Here is a 20442-nt window from a genome sequence, read left to right as displayed (position 1 = left end):
GTGTCGGTAACCTGATTTTCATGATGCCCAGTTCTAGGTGGCTCACCTAATTGCCCTAATCAGATCCCAGAAATGACCGACTCCCCCAAAACAAATTCAGCACTGCAAAGCCGTCAACCAACCTTGGAGACCCACCCAAACCTGAATGTCCCCAGTTCAGCGCGTGGAGGGGAAGGCTGCTGAAAGCAGGCCCTCCCCAGAACCCTTCTGCTCCCTTCCTTTATCGACCCTGTGAGCTGGTTTTGTTTTAGACAACTAAAGCTTGTGATGCGAAATGCATACACATTTTGAAATGTTTCCTGAACAAGGACAACAGCATCCGCGTGACACACCTTTAGAGCCATCTTGATGGAGTCCTCTTCACAAGTCGGGGAATTTCCATCCTGCTTCCAAACTCACTTCTGCCGTCTCCAGCACACGCCCATCATGTTCCCAAGGCCAGCAGCTGGACAACAGAGTCTCCACCTCCCATTTGGAGTCTGTCCTGTCTTTTATTGGAACAGAAAGTTCCACCAGGGAATGAGAAGTAGATCCTGTGATGGAGTAGAACACTCCATCTCTCTGACAAGCGGGCCCAGCACTGGCTGCGGGTTGGACTAGTGGAGGAGCTCTGACAAATGCCCACCGCCAGCCCCGTCATCTGAGATCCCAGGAGGCCTGGGGTGGACACATCAGTGGCTTCGTGGAAGTCTCCCTGGGTGGATTCAACCCGCAACCAGGATCAAGACCCACTGCCCAGGGCAGAGCACCCACGCCATTCAGGGGTAACAAAGGATAACGTGGGCCATCAGGCCCAGAAGACAGGCCCGGGTGGCATTAGGGTTCCTCTGGCCAGATGAGCCCTCCTTAGCAGGGACTCCTTTGTACTTGACTCTGCCTATCCACAGATGGGCACATGGGTACTATCCCTATCCCACTAATATACCCAAAGAGGAAGGAAGATGGGAATCAATGCAAAAATATAATAACCCTTGAATATGACAAAGAAAATCAATGATGTTTTGTTATCAGCAGGTTTATTCAGCTGTGTTTTTTTTTTTTTTTTTTTTAATAAAAGGCTTACTGAAGGCATTGTTAATGCCAATGTCAATAAGACCAGTCTAGCTTTCCTACCTTGGCAGAGTAAGTGACGGCCAAGTCATTTCTGAAAGAAATTTGTTGTATCCATTACCTAAAAGATCTGAGAAGAACTTCAGTTCCTAAGGTCATGTCGTCATTCCTGAGTGTCACAAAGCGCTCGATTGCCTCCTTAGCAGTGGTGGGGACCAGAACACACCACTCCACAGTAAACAGCTCTGGGCCGTGTTCACAGGTGAGGACATGAAGCACAGGAGGAACAACTGCTGGTTGGAATGGCTTTGAGGCGGGTGGAACTGCGTTTTAGTTAGGCTCAGAGCTTAGAAATGCCAAGCTAGATCAAGAAACCACACAACTGAAACCACACAACTCCTGGGGCCTGGCAGAGCTCCCAGACAGGACGAGCATGCGGGGCTTTCTAAAACAACTGTCCCGACAGCAGAGGTTTGATGAGGACAGATGTGCCCAGGTACAGCCCTTCCCAGAGGAACTGGCATGCTGTCGCCAAGCAGATGTGGAGGAAGAGACCCAACTGCGGCCTTCCCATCACTGTGACCATTCCCCAAAGAAATCAAGGAAAAGGAACCATAAAAATTTCATTTTAATGATACAGAAATAGTATATAGTACATTTCTTTCCACAGCAGCACTTCATTCATCTCTAAAAAATTTAACAAAATTAAGGCTAAATCAGAGCAATCTGATAGTAAAGGGATATTTTATGTGGTGTTTTTCTTAAAGAATGTTTTCATAAATATAGGACATTCTTCAGGCAAAAAAAAAAAAATGTTGAACAGGATACCGGAAATGGAAATGCAGTACGAAACAGGCTCCTTTGCACCAACCCTCTGATAACCACGACAACCCTGGGAAGTTTCGGGGTTTCAATGAATGTCTGTGGTACGATGCTGACCTGACTGTCCAGTGTTGAAATCCCACAGCTCAAGGCCATTTTATAATACAAAACCAAAGACAGTTGGGTCCCCAGCACAATCCCTCTAGAACAAACAAAGGGTGGAAGAGGACAGCATTTAAGAGCACAAAAGACTTGTACCTGAAGCCACAGTGCTGGGGAGGATGATCCTCCACCACCAGCCCAGGGGCCAGGAAACCCACTGAGGCTCTTTACCCGGGCTGAAATCCCGCATTCACCATGATCTGGGAGGACTTTATTTCTCTGCCAGCTCTTTGCTATGTTTTCTTTCTTTCTCCCCGCCCCCCTTTTTTTTTTCTTTTTTTTTTGGTACTAGGGATTTAACTCAGGGGAGCTTTACCCCTGAGCTACATCTCCAGTCCTTTTTATTTTTTATTTTGAGACAAAATCTCACTAAGTTGCTGATGGCCTCACTAAATTGCTGAGGCTGGCTTTGAACTTGCAGTCCTCCTGCCTCAGCCTCCCAAATCACTGGATTATGGGCGTGCACCACCACACCTGGCACACCACTGCTTTATGACCCAAGAGAAGCCCATCAGCTGTTCTAGGATTTACAGTCAGATGAAGAGGCCCCTTCCTCCTGTTCTTGCCCACAGTAGGACATCTAAAAGGAAGACAAGGGAGAGACAAACGTCCTGCAGAAGCCTGGCTCTCTGGAGTCTAGAGACAAGTCTAGACAAGAGGGACAATCTTGAGAGCCACAGAAACCCTGCCTTCCTGTGGCCCTGTGCACATCTGCTATTAGGGCTTCACCTCTTCCCTTCTCCACCCTGTCTGCTGCACACTGGTTTCCATTTTAACACTCTCTTCCCTCCCACCAGACCCCACCACTCCACAAACACACTGGTTTTAGGGAATTCAAAGACTTTCAATGATGGAGAGTTAGTGGTGGTGTCTGTATGACCAATCCTTAGGGGAGGCGGCCTTGTTTTTTATTATAGGCCTTATGCCTCTCCTTTTTTTAACAAGGACATCTTACTTTATAATAAAAGGACTCTGCCCCACAGAAAAATCTTCCCATGTCATTTTAAAATTTTCATCCTAAAGAAGCAGAGAACAACAAATGATGTAATTGTTTTTAACTTTACATAAGAATTTCATTTTTCTATTTCTTTGGCTCCCAGAGCCTCAATTTCCCCTAAAGAAATAAAATGAAAGGAAAATGTCCAGATAAATAACATCAGATATGCTTTTAAGACTTGTATTCCAAAGACTGCTAAAACCCCTAGGTTGAGGTACACACACTAAAATGCATTTCTTATATAAGCCATATGTAAACACTGATAAATATGATTAATATTCAATTACTCACATTTATGTAGAATGATTAATACTACAGCATTACATGATCCCATAATCACAGAAAGATAAGGGACCTTTGAGGTCTTCCACTTCAGTGATTTCCAACCTCACTGGTCACCTGGTCATCAGGTTCACCTGGTGAGCTTCCAACAACAGTTTCCCCAGCCCTGGCATGAGGAGTCAGATCCAGTCGGCATAGCCTGGGACCTGGGAATTTTTGTTTTCTTATTTTTTCCTATAAAATTCAAAATCATAACCATCTCATTATTCAGAGGAAGAAACTAAAGCTCAAGAAGTCAGGATGTCTAAGGCTACAGAGCAAGAACAGAGAAAGGACCCAGGTGTCTTGTCCCCTAGTCTTCTACCTGCCCGTCACACCACATTGTCTCTAAGAACAATGAATAGCTGTCCTGCTGCTGAAGTCAGATGACAAGCTGTTTGAGGACAAGGACGGGGCCTCACGCACCCTGTGACACAATCCTAGGCATCTAATCAATGTCCCATAAATACTGTTGGTGGCAGTCACTCAGCTAAGGCCTCATATTGAATAATTCTCCACTCACATCTCTGTCTCCAATCATCCAAATAGATGCAAAATAACCTAGATGGATATTGAGATCCAGCCAATCCCCCTGAACAGGGGAGTGACTCCTGGATTTATGAAGAGGACACATTTAAACAACCAGGAATTTGAGTGACAATATAAGTGCCATAAGATTAATCACTGACTCATGCTTATTCTCAAATGACATATATGAAAAAATAAATGAAACTAAGGGATAGGAATAACCTGGTCATTTACCTAAGCATTTGACAAATACAAGTTACAAAAATCCTAAACTGTTCTAAGGAGAAAATTCTTATAACAACTGTATTATGCTGATTTTTGTTACTGTTTCTTCTGTTTTCCCAGTCTTAGGAGACATTCTTTTATGGATGGAGTCAGACTCCTTTATAAAGCTGATAATGAGGGATGGGATACATTTAGCCTCTATATTATTAACATGGTTACTTCTCTCTCTCCCTCATCTATAAACACACACACACACACACACACACACACACACACACACACACACACTTATTTGGACATGGAGGAACTTGTTATATTTTCTATTTGTTAATTATGGATCATGAACCATGTTATAAACAGATGATTCTGCTATGTTGTAATTTTGAACGTAGATCTGATAAGAAAAAAGGCTAATTGAAACATTTAATGTCTAAGGAAATATTAAGGACTTAAGACTGAAAATGAAATAAACCAACAGGCACATCAGCCGTCTCTGCCCTGACTGGGCCCGCAACACACCATGGTCTGCTGAAACAGGAACTAGAAGGGCCGGAAGAGACAGGTAGGGAAGAAGCTCCCCGCTGGCCCCATGGCTCTCAGGAGCAAGGCAAGAACCCAGCCTCCCCCGCTAGTGCTGGCCCCCGGTACCCGTTACTGCATGCTCGCTCCCAAGTGACACTAAAGGATGTTCAGCTCCACTTACAGCAGATGCTGGGACCAATTATGGATGAGGACCTTCCCACTTAAAGGAGCCTTCACCCCAACGCTATGAAACCATGCAAGCACCCAAACAAGCCTTCAATCTTCTGCCTTGCAAGCCGGGCCCTGGATCTTCCTTAGCTTGGATTTTCCACTACAGCTGTTAATCCAGTCTCACCTGGATATAGAGTCCTACCCATTCTTCCTACCCAGGACCTTTCAGAATCATGCCAATAGGCTCTTTCATCCATTTCTTCATCCAACGAATGTTTGTTACAGGGTGACTGAACTGCTCAAAGCTGGAAGACAGCTTGGTCACTGCACCCCACAACCCTCACTCATGCCAAGGGTGATGCCAGCAGGGACAGCCAGCAGGGCTCCTCAGCCTCTGTGCCTCCTCCAGCCATCACCTCACCCGGACCTAAGCATGCAGCCGTACAAAGCCTTGTGCAACACGTAGATACGTCTTCATTAAGAAATGAGGGCGATTCTGTACCTTCTTAGAACTTATAAAGCTAACAGACACAGCAAGATGGAATGATGAAACTAAAAGGTAAAATGCCTTTAAAAAAGCTAACTGCATGGTTGGTAAGGACTCCATTCTTTGACATTAAGCATTTTATAAAGTCATATGCTATGTACATATGACATCTTTTCTGTCTTTCTGCAAGAAAAGGAAGTTGTCCCAGAAAAACAAACACCACAAAAGAACACTCAGAGAATACACATTCCACAGTATTAACATTCATAATCTATTGTTCTAGTCTACGACATCCACTGTGGTCTACACACACTATGGAAAGTACCCAAGAAAACATCCATTTTCTACTTAATTAATCAGAAGGAGGATAAAGCTGTAAAGCTGCTGCTAACTTGCAATAAAATATGATTAATAACTGTTACTATCTCAAGTGAAACCAAACTGAACTAAGTGTGACCGATCAAACTTAAAAAATAACTATCTTCCTTAAATAGAGATTTATTTAAAATAACCTCTTAAATATTTAAAATAATAGAGGTTTAACTGTCTAATAATGTCTCTGGGGAAATGTTAATGAGTAATTCTATATGCCAATTTTATTTTCTTATAGACTATATAATTGTATAGCAATACATAATTTACTTATCATTCCAATCCTTTCATAAAATTTATCATTCTCTGTTCCATAAAATAGAATCTCTCTCACCACACACACACACACACACACACACACACACGCAGCCTGTTCATTGACAGTTATTCCTGTGACTGTAGAGCTTCAACTGACTAATCCTCCAAGAAAATTACATCCAAAAATGGACATTTTATGACAGAATCACTCACTGATCTCAAAAACAGAACAAATAGAAAACAACACCATTAAAGGAATCTCAGTATTTTCTGACCACTATTGTAGAAACACGGAAACGCAGCAGATTGCAGACATGCAAGAATCAGCACTGTATAGGAAAGAATTAACAAGTCAAACTCAGTACAGCTTTAACAACTGGATTGAAAGTAGACTCAATAAAACCAAATTATTTCTTCCTCAAGGCATCTGTTAGCTACAAAGGAAAAATGATTTCATATCCTTGGTCCATAAAGAAGAAACATTTATTTACAGTCTCAATGGACTAAAATAGGTTTTAAAGTGTCACAATTAAAATTTTATGCTTCCAAAAAATACCATATGATCAATGCACTTAACTTAAAGCTTCAGGTAATAATAACTTCATTTAGATTTCTTAAAAAAACAACACAAATGTACTTTCTAGAGTGCAAAATGCTTCTTATTAAATACTTCAGAAACACAAAAGCAGTTGATTTGGAAACACATGAATCCTTTTCTGAAGACCATCTCCACAAGACACCCACTGCCGGCAATGGGCGCTGAACAGAAGCCCCAGCGAGGAGGAGCCACCCTGGAATGTACGCGCGGCCTCTTCAGCTCTCCAGATGACCGCGGCTACTTGTACAAGCTCATGGTTGGACTCTGGTACATGCACATATAGGCATCACAAAGAAGTCTGCGTGCACAGCCTTGGATTCTTCTGGAGTCCAAGGAATGCAGATCCTCCGGAGACATCTTCAAGTATTCTCCCACCTCTGGGCAGGGCGTCACTTGAGGAATGTTGAAGCCGTTCTGACCTCCTAAGAGAAAGAGAAAGAACTTTCTTAGGGCAGTGAGGTTCCAGACCCTCCCTGCCCCACCAAAACAAGTCGGCAGTCCTAGAATAGAGCAGACTGATTCTCAGCTTCTGAACACCGAACTTCTGATTTCTAGAAGCGAAAGCTCCTTTAACTGACAGCTTTCTCATCTCAGCATCTGAAAGGATTCTGAGGCCACAGTGAATCACACTGGTGAAAGCACAGGTGATCCTGAAAAGATCCCACAACCTAATTTCCTGGCTTCTCTCCTCTTCAGTTACTCAGGGAACAGTGTGATCTATACATATGAGCACAGTGTTCAGCTCTTCACATTTCCATGACCCTCCCAGACGTGAGCACCCTGCATGGCATGCTTACCAAGAGACTGTCCAATGTGAGCAGGTCTACTAAAATGAACACTATTACATTTCCCTATATTTAAAAACTGTATCTGCATACCTCTAGTACAGTTTGTTTTGAATATTATCAATCTGTGCGTGAAGATGCCCTGATTCGGGGAAAAGCTCTTCCAGTTTAACAAAACAAACAAAAAAAACCACCCCACTCTCCTGATGCTTTTCCTGTGCTCTTGAGTCACACTGTTAAGGGCAGACGTTCACTGGGGCAGGCACATTTACAGAGGGCTAGGCTGCACCTAGCAGCTGAGAGCCGAGCCAAGGTTGAGAACTGTTCATCTAGAGCTTGGGCCCCTTGTCAAGAGGCTGTCACTGGTGGCATCTAATTTATTAGAGAGCCACCAGAAGATGGGGACTAGGGCTTGAGAGAGTGGCTAAAGGAAAACTGGGGGGTAAGAAGAATGGAGGGACCTGGATGTCACACTTACTTCCCAGCCTTGCCTAGGATGACCTTTCCTGTAAGCTCAGACAAGCAGCTGGTAGCTCTTTTGACAACTATTTCACTCCTGCCGCCTCCTCCAGCCTCTGGCACTCAGGTGTGTACCCAATGATGATGAGCGCCCTAGCAAATGGCCCACAAAGCACAGTTGCTCCCCCACTCCAGGGTGAAACATGTCACATACAGAACAGGCTTACTTCAGCAAAGAGGGTGTTACTTCTGCTCTTAACTTTTGCCATTTGGAAGAAAATATACAGTAGTGTCAAAAAAAAAAAAAAACCATAATTATGAGATCAGAAAGACTGAGTTAAATACATTATGTACCTTTAGGAACCTTAAAACTCAGCTTTTCTTTTTTTTTTTCTACATTTTTATTGGTACCTCATAGTTGTACATAATAGTGAGACTTCTTGTTACATATTCATGCATTTACACAATATAACAACATAATTTGGCCAATTTCATTTCTTAGGGAAAGGGGCAAAATTTAGATTTCATATCAAATAACTGCAATTGCTCCCATCTTGCAAGAATTTGGATAGAATGACTAATGTATTCCCAGAGAACTTGGCAGTAAGAGCTCAATAAATGGTTACTAGGTTTATTAAAAAATGAAAGGAAGCAAAAAATAAAATCTTTCAGTCCTAAAATAAGAATTTTAAGATTCTTTAATACAGACCATATGCATTACTAATTATTACAACAATATCATTCCTTAGTTTAAGCAGCAGAGCTGTTATTTAAGTCATTAACATATTCCTGAAAGGATTTTCTCACAAAATATCTTATAACTCAGAAGAGGCTATCCCACTATGAGCCATTCCCCTGCACACTAACAGGCTGCCACACAAGGAAGAAGGTGTTTTAAATACCATCCCGATCCGCCATGCTGTCAAAGAAGAGCCAGGCAGAATCATCCTTTCCATACTTCACAAAAGCAACATAGTGGCTTGTTTCTATGCAGAGAACAGCAAATAATTCCATCTTCTGGCAGGGGATGCAGCCATGTCTCCAGTCCCAGTCGGGTAAATCTTTGGGAAGTGACACGGGGTTATATTTGTGATTCAACCTCTTGGGATGAAGATGGACCTAAAATTGACCATGAAAGAATGGCATGAGTGCACCTTGCTTCATGTTTCAAGTGATGGATTCACTTCTCTTGATGACATCCTGATAAACAGCCACCAAGTGCTTCACAGCAAGTCAACAGAAGAGGGAAAAACAATATCATTTTATTATGGATTTTTAAAGTTAATCATGACCTTAAAAAAGACTTTTCAAAACCTGAAACCTGTTTTCAACTACAAATACCTTAAGGTTCCACATTCATTAAATAAAGCAAACTTACTTGAGTGTTGCAGGTTTTACAAAACTGCTTGATCTTTCCTGCTGAGATGTCGGGGTCGTCATAGCATTCTCTGCACTCATACATGGCAAGCCCGCCACAGATCCGGCACTGCCTGGGAGCTGAAGCATGGGGAGAGGGAAGGGAGCGTAGGGGCCTTTAACACATGCATTCTTTCATGAAAAATGTTAAAAAGAAGAACTATGCATTAAAAAAGACAATGTTGAGGGCTTCAAAAATTCTCTCCCCCCCCCCCATTCTCTTAAACTTTAACTAGATTTTCTTCAATTTGGAATATCTTTTAAGACATTTTCTTTGACCAGATAACATTTTTTTAAGATAATATATTCTAGGGTGCTTTCCTCTCTGGTTATAAAACATCATTTAATGAAAATTCAAAAATACAAAGAAGTGTGAAGAAGAAAACTGAAGGCATCTATATTTTAGTTAGCAAGGGATAACCACTGTTGATATTATGCATTTTCACTAATAATTTTACATATGAATAGTTACAAATCTGCACATTGGTGGTGTTTATATAGACACATACCTGCATAGGCTCCTCTTGTAGAAACTAATGTAACTACCTTTTCACCTGATACTACACCACGACCATTTGTATACACACTGGTCTTCAAAAAGAGAATTTTAGTGGCAGCAGTTTCATTGTATAGATATACAATTCATTTAACTACTCCCTTCATATTAATATTTAGGTTGTGACTAATTTTTTAATCCTATTACAATAAGAATATCTATATATAATATGCTTACTTTCATCTCTGATTATTTTTTGAAATAAATTTCAAGAACTAAAATTCTTGGCTTAGTGTGTCCAAACTCTTCAGATTCTGGATTACAGCTTTTAGAAGTATTATATCTACCACTAATGAGAATGACCTGACAATTTCTTAAAAAGGAAAACAAACAGCAATCTTATACTTACTGTCTTCAAGTAAATCTGTTATATTTAATTCCAGAGAAGGAAAAATTTTTTTAAATAGTTTAAAGTCTTTTCCAAATCGAGGCATCTGAATAATTAGACATGATGGTGCCTTAAAAGAAACACATATTTTTAGAAATCAAAAGGTGAAAAACAATTTTCCCTATGAAACTGAAATAGTCCTAGCTGTCAAACCAAGCAGTGATTGTTGCCATGATGTGGTGGCCTGTAAAACTGGATGCACAGGTGAATGTGGAGTGGCTCATACATGAGTTGACACAGAGCAGCAAAATACCAGCCACAAGACACACCCACTCCAAGAGGTCAGGGAGCAACAACCTCAGGTGCCAAATAACACAGTGACTATTGTGCCACTTTACTCTAGGTTTATATTTAATCAAAGTTTTAGAGAAAGAGGTTTTTTTTTTTTTTTTCCTTTCAAATATAATACAGAAACAGTCTTCAGAAAGATGAGATTCCTTAAAAATAAATACCTATGGCTATTAAGATTTAATCAAAACATCTGTTCAGAGATGAATACAATAAAAAATAAGCCATAGCACACACTACTAACATCATAAGAATACTCATAGTAAAAAAAACCCCTGATTTTTATCACTTGTTCATTAACAACCCAACATAAATGAATTTGTTGACACTGCCTCTTAATGTAGGGAAAATAAATATTCTCTTTTAATATAATTGAATAATATGCTCAGGTAAAATGACAATTATTTTTTAAAAATCAATGTTTCTTTGCATTAAACTATATAAAAAGTATTCAAGTTACAAATCAGCATCATATTTTCTTTGGCAACAAAAATCTAAAAAGTTCAATCTTTAGTCTAAAGAATTTTCTATAAGGACAAAGTTGAAATAATGTACATTTTTTAGAATTTGTATTTTTTTAACAAAGTGTGTTTCAAACTATTCTTGGTTAAAATCAACAGACATTGAATCTACCAGTAGTCTTAAGAATCCATCACATAAAACACAGTGAGTGGGTGTTACTAACCTCTGCAAATTTCAGGTTACTGTTGATAAAAGACCATTCTAACAATTGCTGGATTGTAGGAACACCGACTTTCTCATTTTTTTCCATAAAAATTTGATAGAAGTAACAATCTTGTACTTTTTGACCTGCTGATCTAAAAGCACACAGAAAAAAATATGTACTTTATTATTAAATGCTTAAATCAGAGTAAAGTAAATATGTACTTTATTATTAAATGCTTAAATCAGAATGTAAAGTCATTCCAACAGGATTTAAGAACAAAAAAAATGTGAAAGGGATGATATGGCTTTGCGTAGTCCTGACAACAGAGGAAAAGACAGCAACTCGGTTGACCTAAATGTAATAATGCAGCAGACCTTTAAATGATTTCTTGTCTTAGTTTTATATTCAAAAGTTCTCTTGATGACCAGGAGAAAAATCATGAAGTAACATCGCCAGTCAAGAAACACTGTGTGAACAATAGCCAGAAGCTAAAATCATTTAGTTTACCATCCAAATTCAGCATGCACCAAACTACACTTAATGCTTAAAACAAGACAATAAATTCTTACGTAACTAAGACAGACTCTTAGAAGACCTTCTAGACAAAACTTAACTTTTTCTTTTTCTTTTTTTTTTTTTTAACAGATAAGAATATTAACTTACCAGCAGATCAAAACCAGAGCAAGGTATGGAACCCAGGGGTCCTAGCAACTATTTATCACATTCTTTCTGCTAGAGCAGGCTGACTCTTTAGAGGGTCACTCATTTATTCAGTAAATGCCAAGTAAGAACATACAATATGCCAACCACAGTGGAACCCTTATATTGAGCATTTTCCCTTCTAAATATTTTACTACAGAATGCCATTAATCTGTAAGACTAACTCTATCAAAAGGATTAATAATCTTTAAGTTTACTATTAACTTTTTAAAAGAATTTCTGAGTTTAGAGTAAGACTATTTTTTTCAAGATATATATATCTAGATTTCAAAAATTTTAAGAAAAAATATTAACATAGTCTTCATAATAAAACATCAGCAATTCAGAGACCAGCCTGCAGAAACCTTCCACTTCCAGTGGGAAGTGGCGGCACATGCCTATGATCCCATCAACTGGGGAGGCTAGGGTAGGAGGATCACAAGTTCGAGACTAGCATCAGCAACTTGGTGAGACCCTGTCTCAAAATAAAAACAAAAAGGGCTTTAGATGTTGCTCAGTGATAGTGCACCCTGGGTTCAATCCCCAATATTGAAAGGAAAAATAAACAAGGAAATCTTCCATTTCCCAAAACAAATTAGGTCCCCAAATAAACATAATTTATTTGGTAACAAGGCAGAAGATTTTTGAGAATCCACAATAATAAGAATAGATGATAACTTGAAAACTTGACAGTTATGCTGTACCAACATTTTAATTGGTTGTTGATGGCTACAAAAAGCCAGGATTTTTTTCCTGTGAAAGTCAAAAATCATGGAAAAATAGCAAACAGGAAAAAAAATACGACAAGAAACTAAAAAAGTTGAAAGTAGTGGAGGTGAGTAGTTAAAAGAAGTTGAAATGGGAGTTTCAAGATAGTAGAATAGAGAAGGTCGCTCTCCTGGCTATTCCATGGTGTGAAACTAAGCAGACAGGCAGTTTCTTGGCAAGGTGGGTGAATGAAAAACAAAGGGTGGGGGGATTTTACTGGACTTTAATACTGGACATTCAAAGCAGATTGGGGAGTCTGGAGATTGGATATAATAAAATAAGGAAGTAATTTCCAGCATCACAGCTGCTGCTGCTGCTCCAGTCAGGCTTACAGGACCACAAATAGACAAAATTACAACAGAAAAATTCCTAATACACATAATAAGGATAGAATTTTAAAGGCTGCCAGGAAAAAATGACAAGTCATGTTTAGAGGGAAACTGATCCATATCTCAGCTTATTTTTCAGTCCAGACCCTCAAAGCTAAGAGGTCTTGGAATAATATATATCAAGCTCTGAAAGAAAATGGATGCCAAGAATATTATACCCAGTAAAATTAAGCTTCAGAATTTGCAATGAAATAAAAACCTTCCATGATAAACAAAAGTTAAAAGAATTCACCATTAGAAAGCCTGCTCTACAAAATGTACTCAATTTTTCATAAAGAAGATATAAAAACAAAAGTGAAAAGCAGCTAAGGGAGGAACTACAATAGAAGCATAGTCAATTAAAGGAAAAACTAATTCAAATTAAAAACCAGAAATATATCAAAATGACAGGGAATAAAAATCATTTCTCAATAACAACATTGAATGTAAATGGCCTAAACTCATCCATCAAAAGACACAGACTGGCAAACTGAATTATAAAAACAAGTCCCAACAATATGCTGTCTCTAAGAGACTTACCTCGTAGGCAAAGACATCCCCTGACTGAAGGTAAAAGGTTAAGAAAAAACATATCATTCACATGGATCCCATAAGGAAGCAGGGGTTTCTATCCTGATATCACATAAAGCAGATTTAAAGCCAAAGTTAATCAGAAGGGACAAAGAAAGACATTTCATACTGATTAAGGGAATTATATACCAAAACAAGACATAACAAGCATAAATATTTATTCCTGCATATTATGGAGCATCCATGTACATCAAACAAACCCTTCTCAATGTCAAGAATCAAACAGACCATAACATAATAATACTGGGTGACTTTAACACACCCCTCTCCACTGAATAGATCCTCTAAACAAAAACTAAATAAAGCAGCTATAGAATAAAAAATACAATTAATAATTTAGACTTAACAGACATATTTTGAATATTTCATCCATGAATAACTGAATTCACTTTCTTCTCAGCAGCAAACAGATCCTTCCCTAAAAGAGACTACATCTCAGGCCACAAAGCAACTCTTAAAAAATACAAAAAAAAAAAAAAACAACCCAGAGATAATACCTTTGATTCTATCAATCATAATGGAATGAAATTAGAAATCAGTGGTAAAATTAAAAATAGAAGCTACTCTAGCACCTGGAGAATAAATAGGATGCTATTGAATGACCAATGGATAGCAGAATAAATCAGGGATGAAATTAAGAAATACTCAGAGGTGAATGAGAATAGCAATATCAAACCTCTGGGACTCCACGGAGGCAGTGCTAAGAGGGAGAGTTTACTGCATCGAGTTCATTCATTAAAACAATAGAAAGTCAACAAATAGATAACCTAACATCACATCTCAAAGTCCTAGAAAAAGAAGAACAAACCATACAAAAGCAGTAGAAAAGAGGAAATCAATGAAATTGAAACAATACAAAAAATTGATAAACAAAAAGTTGGTTCTTTTGGTGGGACGAGATGGACATCATCACCCTAAGTACATGTACGGAGATACGAATGGTATGAATATACTTTGTATACAGCCAGAGATATGAAAAATTGTTCTCTATATGTGTAATGTGAACTGTAATGTATTCTGTTGTCATATGTAACAAATTAGAATAAAAAAAGCTGGTTCTTTGAAAAAAAATAAATAAAATTGATAAACCCTTAGCCATGCTAAAAAAGAGAAAGAAAAAAAAAACTCAAATTACTAAAATTCATTATGAAAAAGGAAATATCACAATGGATAAAACTGAAATACAGATGATAATCAAAAATTATTTTGAAAATTTATACTCTAAATAGAAAACCTTGAAGACATCAACAAATTTCTGGAGACATATGACTTACCTAAATTGAATCAGGAGGACATAGAAAATTTAAACAGGTCAATTTCAAGCAATAAAATTAAAGATGCCATCAAAAGCCTACCACAAAAGCTCAGAACCAGATTCTCTACCAAACCTTCAATGAAGAATTACCACCAATCCTCCTCAAATTATTCTATGAAATAGAAAAGAAAGAAACCCTTCTAAACTCATTCTATGAAGCTAGCATCACCCTTATACAAAAAAACAAAGACACATCAAGAAAAGAAAATTTCAGACCAATATCCCTGATGGACATAGATACAAAAATTCTTAATAAAATGTGGCAAATTGCATACAAAAACATAATTAAAAGATAGTGCACCATGATCAAGTGGGGCTCATCCCAGGGATGCAAGATTGGTTTAACATATGGAAATCAATAAATGTAATTCATCACATGAATAGACTTAAAGACAAAATCACATGATTCTCTCAACATATGCCAAAAAAAAAAAGTAAGACCTCTACAACAAAAATTACATAAATCTAAGAAAGAATTTGAAGAAGACCTTAGAAGACAGAAAGATCTCCATGGTTTTGGATAGGCAGAATTAATATTGTCAAAATGGCCATACTACCAAAAGCACTATACAGGTTTGATGCAATTCCTATTCCAATGATGTTCTTCATAGAAATAGAAAAAGCAATCAAGAAATTCACTTGGAAAAATAAGAGGCCCAGAATAGCCAAAGCAATCCTCAGTGAGAAAAGTGAAGCAGGAGGCATCATAATACCAACCTTAAATATACTACAAAGCTACAATAACAAAAATGACATGGTATTGGCACCAAAACAGACATGAAGAGCAATGGTACAGAAGACACACAGAACAGAAGACAAACCCACATAAATACAGTTATCTCATACTACACACAAAGGCACCATAAACATACACTGGAGAAAGGATAGCCTCTTCAACAAATGGTGCTGGGAAAACTGGAAATTCATATGTAACAAAATGAAATTAGACCCCTAGCTCTCACCCTGCACAAAACTCAACTCAAAGGAGATCCAGGACCTACGCATTAGACCAGAGATCCTGCAACTACTAGAAGAAAAAGTAGGCCCAAACCTCTGTCATGTCAGCTTAGGAACCAAGTTCCTTAACAAGACTTCTAAAGTGCAAGAAGTAAAATCCCAGAATCAATAAATGAGTTGGTATCAAACTAAAAAGCTTCTTCACAGCAAAGAAAACAATCAAGAACGTGAACAGAGACCCTATAGAATGGGAGAAAATCTTTGCCACCCCCACACCTCAGATAAAGCATTAATCTCCAGGTTATACAAAGAACTCAAAAAACTTAACACACACACACACACACACACACACACACACACACAAAAAAAACCCAAATCAATAAATGGGCAAAGGAACTGAACAGATACTTCACAGAAGAAGAAATACAACTGTATATGAAATATATAAAAAAGTTCAACATCACTGATAATTCGAGAAATGCAAATTAAAACTGCATTGAGATTTCATCTCACTTCAGTCTGAATGACAATTATCAAGAACACAAGTAACAATAAATATTGAAGAGGATGTGGAAAAAAAGGTATATTCATACATTGCTCGTGGGACTGCAAATTGGTACAACCTCTCTGGAAAGCAGTATGGAGATTCCTCAGAAAACTTGATATGGAACCACTATTTGACCCAGTTATCCCACTCCTTGGCATATAACCAAAGGACTTAAAATTAGCAATACTACAGTGATGTGGCCACATCAATGCACCTAGCAGCTCAATTCATAAGAACTAAGCTATGAAACCAACTTAGGTGCCATTCAACAGATGAATGGATAAATAAAATATGGTACATATACACAATGGAATATTACTCAGCCATAAAGAAGAATTGAATTATGGTATTTGCATTAAATGGATGGAACTAGAAACTATCATGCTAAGTGAAATAACACAATCCTAAAAATCCAGGCTGAATGTTCTCTCTGATATGTGGATGCTGACTCACAATAGGTGGCAGGGTGGGGCGGGGGTGTGCATCAGATTGGAGGGGGGGAATGGGAAAAATAGAATGAATCAGACATAATTTTCCTATGTTCATATATTAATACACATCATGTACAACCACAAAAATGGGCAATTGTACTCCATATATGCATGATATATCAAAATAAATCCACTGTCATGTATAACTAAAAAGAACAAATGAAGATTTAAAAAGACAAAAGAAGTAGAAATAAAGATGGTGACAGGGAAGGAGAGGTATTTAAGGGAACAGTGACTTGCAAACACAGAGAAAAAACCAGAAATCCAGAAGTAGAAAGCACAGGGCTCTGAGACATGGGGCAGAAGAATGGGATGCGAACCTCACTCCTTAGGTTTTGGAAGGCTAAAACCCTAAGGAATCACGACAAGGTTTATATAGTCATATATAAACTCTGGTTCAGCCAACTCTGAACCTAGATCTATTCTCCACTAAGGAAAACCAAAGGGCAGAAGGGTATAAATGGGTCCACTTCAAAAGAAAATGGACATCGACGAGGACATGAGAACACTTGTGGACTCAGATATTTTTTGGTCTATCTACTGTTGCCACACAGACTATAATGGGTAGCCACTAACGTCCCCTTCAGTCCTGTGTTACCCCACAGACATCCACAAGGAATACTCAGACCACCTTCTATAATGAGAAGGACTCAGCATTGAATCAGAAAACTCCCGTTTGCTTCCTGACGGAGGATGCTGTCCCGCTTGTTTTTTCTCTGTTTTGCTCTGCTCTGCTCTGCCTGCCTCTGATTACCACCTTCTCATTCAGCGGCCATGACTGAGCTCTACCTTCATGCTGCACATGCAGTTAAATAGTCACTATTATTACAGCAATGTCACTATTTTTTAAATGTGAAAGTTAATTTACCCAAGTTTACCAATTTCTTGATTCTTCCGTGTTTCTTGCATCCCACTCTTTCATTCTAAATCCAGTTTGTCTTTCTAAAGTACATGTTGTAATAAGTCTCTGAGTGGTCATTTACTCCTGCTTCTTAAAGAATTCTGTACATCTTTATTCTTAGAATTTAAGTCTGTCAGAAATTCCGAAGGTCTCCTGCATGGCTGCTCCCTCCCTGTCCCCTCTCTGTGCGAGGGTGTACCCTCCTCATGGCTCATCCTCTCCTTGTTCTCTGACTCTGTGCGCAGTGTGCACTACCCCTGGTGAGGTCCTTCCTCCACCCATGACGTATTTCCTACTTCTGGTGATTCCACTTTTGCCTATTTGCTTCTGTTGATCTTTTGATGCTGTTGATCAAATCTTTTAACCTCCATTGGTATCTAGTCCCTCTTTTGTCTCCTCAATCATTTAAAAATGTCTAATAGCTAGCTCTCCGTTGGACTATTTATCACTCTGGTTTGTAAGGTCCTCTTGTTGCTGCTCCACTGATTCTCCCTCAGTCAGAAAGAGAGAGTTCAGGAGAAAAATGACATTTGGGGAAAAAATACTAACTTAAAATATTCCTTTATTGTCTTTAAACAGTGACTTGCAATATCAGAGGTTGCCTAGGGGTGGGGATCAGTGAGCCCTCAGGGAGTGGAGGGCTCTCCGGCTCTCTCCAGACTCCAAGGCCTCCGACTCCATCAGGGTCTGACCCTTCCTCGCTCCCTGAGAATCGCTGCAGACCTCCACCCAGGCTAACCCAGGAGGCATGACACCATTTAGGTGTGCTGGGTTAGGGAAATAAAAGGAAAAAAACAACTGTTTTTAGAATCTGGAATTTATTTCTTTAAGAGATGAAAAACAAAACTGACCTTCTTCTCCGCGACTGCCCGCCAGATGCCCTGCATTGTGTATATCTTTCTTCCCTCATTTGTGTTTGAAGGAGGATTTCCAAGACACTGGAATACTACTGAGCTTTCCATCCAGCTCTAGTGACTGATGATTCTAACATTATACCAGTATCACATACTGTTTTAGTGTCTATTGCTTTGCCTTTTTAAGCTTATAATAGGACTTTTTAAATAAAAGAATTATTCAATATTTTTCCCACTTCACTTGGTAGAGAACTCTAAAATCACCTTCTTCAGTTAAGAAAAAAGGCTAAGTCCTGCTTATGTGAAAACTATGTTATAAAAATTAGCATCTTTAGCTGGGTGTGGTGGTGCACACCTATGATCCCAACAGCTCGGGAGGCTGAGGCAGGAGGACTGCAAGTTCAGAGCCAACCTCAGCAACCGCAAGGTGCTCAGCAACTCAGTGAGACCCTGTCTCTAAATAAAAATACAAAAATAAGGCTGGGATATGGCTCAGTGATTGAGTGCCCCTGAGTTCAATCCCTGGTACCAAACAAAAAAATTAGCATCTTCAAGTTATTTAATCTTCCTACTTAAAAAACAGTCTTTCTCACTAATTAAATTACCTTTCAGCTCTGTTTAAGTCTTTTTAAAAATCTATCTCAAGAAATCGGTTGCTTAATATTTTACCTTCATTAAGCATGAAATTGCCCCTTTCTCCTTTGGGCTTGCAGGTATACAAAAATGCGACTGATTTTTCCATGGTTATTTTTACATGGCTAAATTACAAACTCTTTTGTTAATTCTAACAATTTCTAGACAATTTTCTAGGATTTTCTAGATGTACACATGACTATATTATGCTTGACCAGGTAATAAATGGGTACCTGATGCTTTTGTATCATGTCTTATTTCATTTCTTAGAACTTCCCAAACACCATCATGATTATAATTGTGGCACTCCCCTCTTTCTTCCTTCTCACCCATCAGCTCCACACTGGCATCAAACAACATCACTCAAGGCACAGAGGTAAGAGTGTTTGCCTATGATCAGCTTTTAAGGAAGAGGATAATACATTACCAGCATTTTCACAGAGAAACCCAGACCAAAATGGAAAACTGTCCCCCATTTAGACTCGGACACTCAAACTACCTGGGAAGTCCAGCCACCTAGAACACTAAGAACTTCAAGGCATTAAATTTGAGGTGTCCTTCAACTTGTGGGGAAGGAAAAGACCATTTTAAAAAACTCAGGACACAGGAGCCGACTGGTGGCTGACTGGTGGGTGGCCAAAAGCAATGTTCTTCCAGTGTTTGACTAAGTTAGAATGAGATCATCTTACAAGGTTCATTAACTGAAATTACAAAAACATTCATATATAGTTTTGTAAGAAAATGAATTGAAGTAATTTTTATTTTGTGGGTTAAAGACATAAACTGCCACTGGATTTGTTCTTCAAGTCAAGTCTGGCACAAGAAAGACAACAATGATTAAGATGTACTTGCATGTGTACCTGCCTCACAGGATTAAGAGCCCTAAACAATACTTCTATCATAATTTAAAAGTTACCTTATTTTTAGTAACGGTTCTACTCTTAAAATATGATGAAACAGGATATTTAAGAATTCTTCAGGATCTAGGAGAAAATAAAAATCAAATAAGTCACAGACAAAATGCTAAAATCCTTTTATTCTTTACTTATTACAACCATATTTCTATACTGAATTCGATTTTGTTCATTCAGTAGTATTCCAATTAAACTCATAATTTTCAATTTTTCCTGACAAAGGAAAAAATACAAACAAAATTTGAAGGCTATAGTAAAGTATTATATTTCAATTTTGATATAATTTTATTATATTTGGAAGGATATAATCATTTATATACAGTGAAATAATT

The 20442-nt window shown here is 38.5% G+C and overlaps 1 protein-coding gene across 11 annotated transcripts in view; it reads right to left on the bottom strand.

The window, feature by feature from the left end:
- Nucleotides 1-1659: 1659 nt before the first annotated feature.
- The window catches only part of Cyld (CYLD lysine 63 deubiquitinase), a 65194-nt gene continuing 46411 nt past the window's right edge, over nucleotides 1660-20442 (bottom strand). For all 11 annotated transcript variants that reach the window (XM_027938955.2, XM_071604867.1, XM_027938954.2 and 8 more), the window contains 6 exons: nucleotides 20113-20179; nucleotides 11091-11223; nucleotides 10079-10187; nucleotides 9136-9254; nucleotides 8660-8876; nucleotides 1660-6935 (listed from right to left, as the gene is read on the bottom strand). In XM_027938955.2, coding sequence (XP_027794756.1) covers nucleotides 6751-6935; nucleotides 8660-8876; nucleotides 9136-9254; nucleotides 10079-10187; nucleotides 11091-11223; nucleotides 20113-20179 — 830 coding nt within the window. In that variant the 3' untranslated portion in view covers nucleotides 1660-6750. The remainder of the gene's footprint in view (nucleotides 6936-8659; nucleotides 8877-9135; nucleotides 9255-10078; nucleotides 10188-11090; nucleotides 11224-20112; nucleotides 20180-20442) is intronic.

The sequence above is a fragment of the Marmota flaviventris genome, chromosome 18 (assembly GCF_047511675.1).
Source record: "Marmota flaviventris isolate mMarFla1 chromosome 18, mMarFla1.hap1, whole genome shotgun sequence".
NCBI lineage: Eukaryota > Metazoa > Chordata > Mammalia > Rodentia > Sciuridae > Marmota > Marmota flaviventris.
Note: the sequence above shows the minus strand (reverse complement) of the source record. Positions and strands in the feature narration are given on the sequence as shown.